Source organism: Benincasa hispida, chromosome 12, assembly GCF_009727055.1.
Source record: "Benincasa hispida cultivar B227 chromosome 12, ASM972705v1, whole genome shotgun sequence".
NCBI lineage: Eukaryota > Viridiplantae > Streptophyta > Magnoliopsida > Cucurbitales > Cucurbitaceae > Benincasa > Benincasa hispida.
The window spans coordinates 17,767,246-17,769,725 of NC_052360.1; the positions used below are offsets into that span (position 1 = coordinate 17,767,246).

Here is a 2,480-nt window from a genome sequence, read left to right on the forward strand (position 1 = left end):
CTCACAACTAAGAAAGAAGAAAGAAAGAAATAAAGAAACAAGAAACAAGAAAAAGAATGGGGAAATCCATAATTTTGCTTGTTTCAGGGCTTTCTCTCATGTGTCTCCTAACCCTAGCATCCTCCGAGAAGGATCGATTCTTGGTGGAGGGAAAAGTATATTGCGATACATGCCGCGTTCAATTCTTCACTAAAGTCAGCAAATTCCTCGAGGGTAAGAATAACAATAACTAAATGGAAATGGAAATTGAAATGGAAATTGAAATTGAAATTGAAATTGACATACAGGTGCTACGGTGAGGCTGGAATGCAAAGAAATCGAAGGAGGAAGCGTGACGTTCAGCAAGGAGGCGGTGACGGATAAGAGCGGAAGCTACAGCATCGAGGCGGACGGAGATCACGAAGAGGAATTGTGCGAAGTATCGTTGGTGAAGAGCGATGATCCAGATTGCGACGAGATATCTGTAGAGAAATACGAGCACATGGCCAGAGTGAGTATCACCAACAACAGTGGAATCACAAATCCCGTTCGCCTTGCTAATCCGCTCGCTTTTATGAAGAAGGAGAAGCTTCCTGAGTGTAAGGAAGTTCTTAGAGAGCTTGGATTTGACGATGAGGGAATCCTTGTTTGAGTTTTTAAGCTCCTTCCTCTCATTCATTTTACTCTCTATTAATATTAATATTATTTAATTACTACTACTTCTTAATTCATTTTTTTGCATCAATTTCATATATCATCATAAACACATCCAACTATATATGAGATCATGAATGTCCCCTTAAGGACAGTATTTATATCTAAATAAGTAATTTCAACATAATCAATATTCTATAGTATTTACTCAAAAAAAATGCAACAAAAAATCGAGGAAAAATGATTAAAAAAAAAAAAAAAAAGAGAGAGAGAACTGTCGTGAGTGTCAATTTTGATTGTTTTATTATGCCTTTGCTTCAAATCTCTGATTCTCGAACAACAAGGGACTATTTGGTTTCGGATATATATTTGACCTCTTATATGAAGTTAATATTAAACAATAGGAACTAAATTCTAAATTTCAAAATTACTAACTTTGTCCAAAACATAGAGTAGTAACTTGAAATTTAATCTAATTTAATTTATAATTCATTATATAATACAAATTTTATTTTTTTTTAAAAAAAATAAATTAGATATATAATTAACATACTATATTTCTAATAATTATAAACTATAAGACCTCAATTTTAATTGATTCCAAATCACAGGGACTAGAATTTCTATTTTTCCTATAATATTAACATTACAATAATTATATAAATTTTTTTTTTAACATAAAACATGTTAATAAATCAATAATAATTTATTATCTTAAGTGGATAACTACAATTAGTTCATGATATAAACTAGAATCCAATTTCTAAATTCTAGTTTTCATTTTCACAAATTTCTGTTTTTAGATTCTTCTAAAATTTTAGATCGTAGTTTATTATTATGGCATGTGGTGTATTAACATAATTAAAGTTCAAAGTCGAAAGTGCATTAAGCTATTTTTTGACAGTCAAATAGCAGCAAGTATTATAAAGAATCGTGTCCGTGCATAACCGTAAAAAATACGAAAAACTCTCTGGTCAGTTCCAGCATCTGTAATTTGTTCTTCCCAACCATCTACAAACCATTTTGAAATCACCAGAAACATGCAAATATGGTATACATTTAGTTACATTGTAAATTGTATGCAGCACATATATAAAATTGTTATTATGATTACAATTTAACAAGTTAGCTTGAAGGAAAAATATAACAAATTAGACCTTTTCTAGGTTATTGTTGTTGTGTGGAAAGACTTGGATTTTGAAATCATGTTATGTCCTTAATAAAACGAATAATCGTGCAATAAGGAAGATGTGAACACAATTCAAATCGTTGTATTGTTGTTCATAGAATAGTTACATTTAAAAACGCCATGGTTGCAAAGAACAAAATAATTCCTATTTCAGAAGAATCAAGCAAATTTGTAGGTAAAGAAAAATGGTAGAGATTGCTGCAGAATAGGGCAGACTTTCTGAATCTAAAGAAGAAACACCAATAAACTAAAAAATCCATCTGATGATGAAAACCAAAAATAAGGAAGAACAGAACATCAAAACACCTTGATCAATTGAAAAAAAAAAAAAAAAAAAGTTTACAAAATCATAGTGCCTACTATCTAATATGGGGTGGAGATATCAGGTGAACTTTTAATCTTGTATAATGGTAAACTCCCAGTAATCATCTCAGCAGCAGCAATGGAATCAGAAATCCTTCCTCGAAACATGCAAACCGAATATTAGTTGGAACAAATGAGAAAGAATGAACGAGACTGGCATATGAGGAAGTGTAAACGAGGATTGCAGAGTAATTGACTGAATGACAAAAAAAAAAAAAAAAAAAAAAAAAAAAAAAAAAAAAAAGAAAAGAAAAAAAGAAAAGAAAAGAAAAAGCAGTGTTACAAAAGAGGGAGG

General features: G+C 30.8%; 1 protein-coding gene across 1 annotated transcript; it reads left to right on the top strand.

Moving 5' to 3' along the window:
• On the top strand, positions 1 to 734 carry LOC120068426 (olee1-like protein). The gene is made up of 2 exons (XM_039020192.1): positions 1 to 213; positions 288 to 734. The coding sequence occupies exons 1-2, from the start codon at positions 57 to 59 to the stop codon at positions 629 to 631; spliced, it is 501 nt and encodes a 166-aa protein (XP_038876120.1). The 5' UTR covers positions 1 to 56; the 3' UTR covers positions 632 to 734.
• Positions 735 to 2,480: the final 1,746 nt, after the last annotated feature.

What these genes read in the sequence shown, in the direction of transcription:
- LOC120068426 (XM_039020192.1), top strand. Translation starts at nt 57, where the DNA reads ATGGGGAAATCCATAATTTTGCTTGTTTCAGGGCTTTCTCTCATGTGT. An exon ending in AGTCAGCAAATTCCTCGAGG is followed by an intron (nt 214 to 287) that starts GTAAGAATAACA and finishes ATTGACATACAG; the next exon opens with GTGCTACGGTGAGGCTGGAA.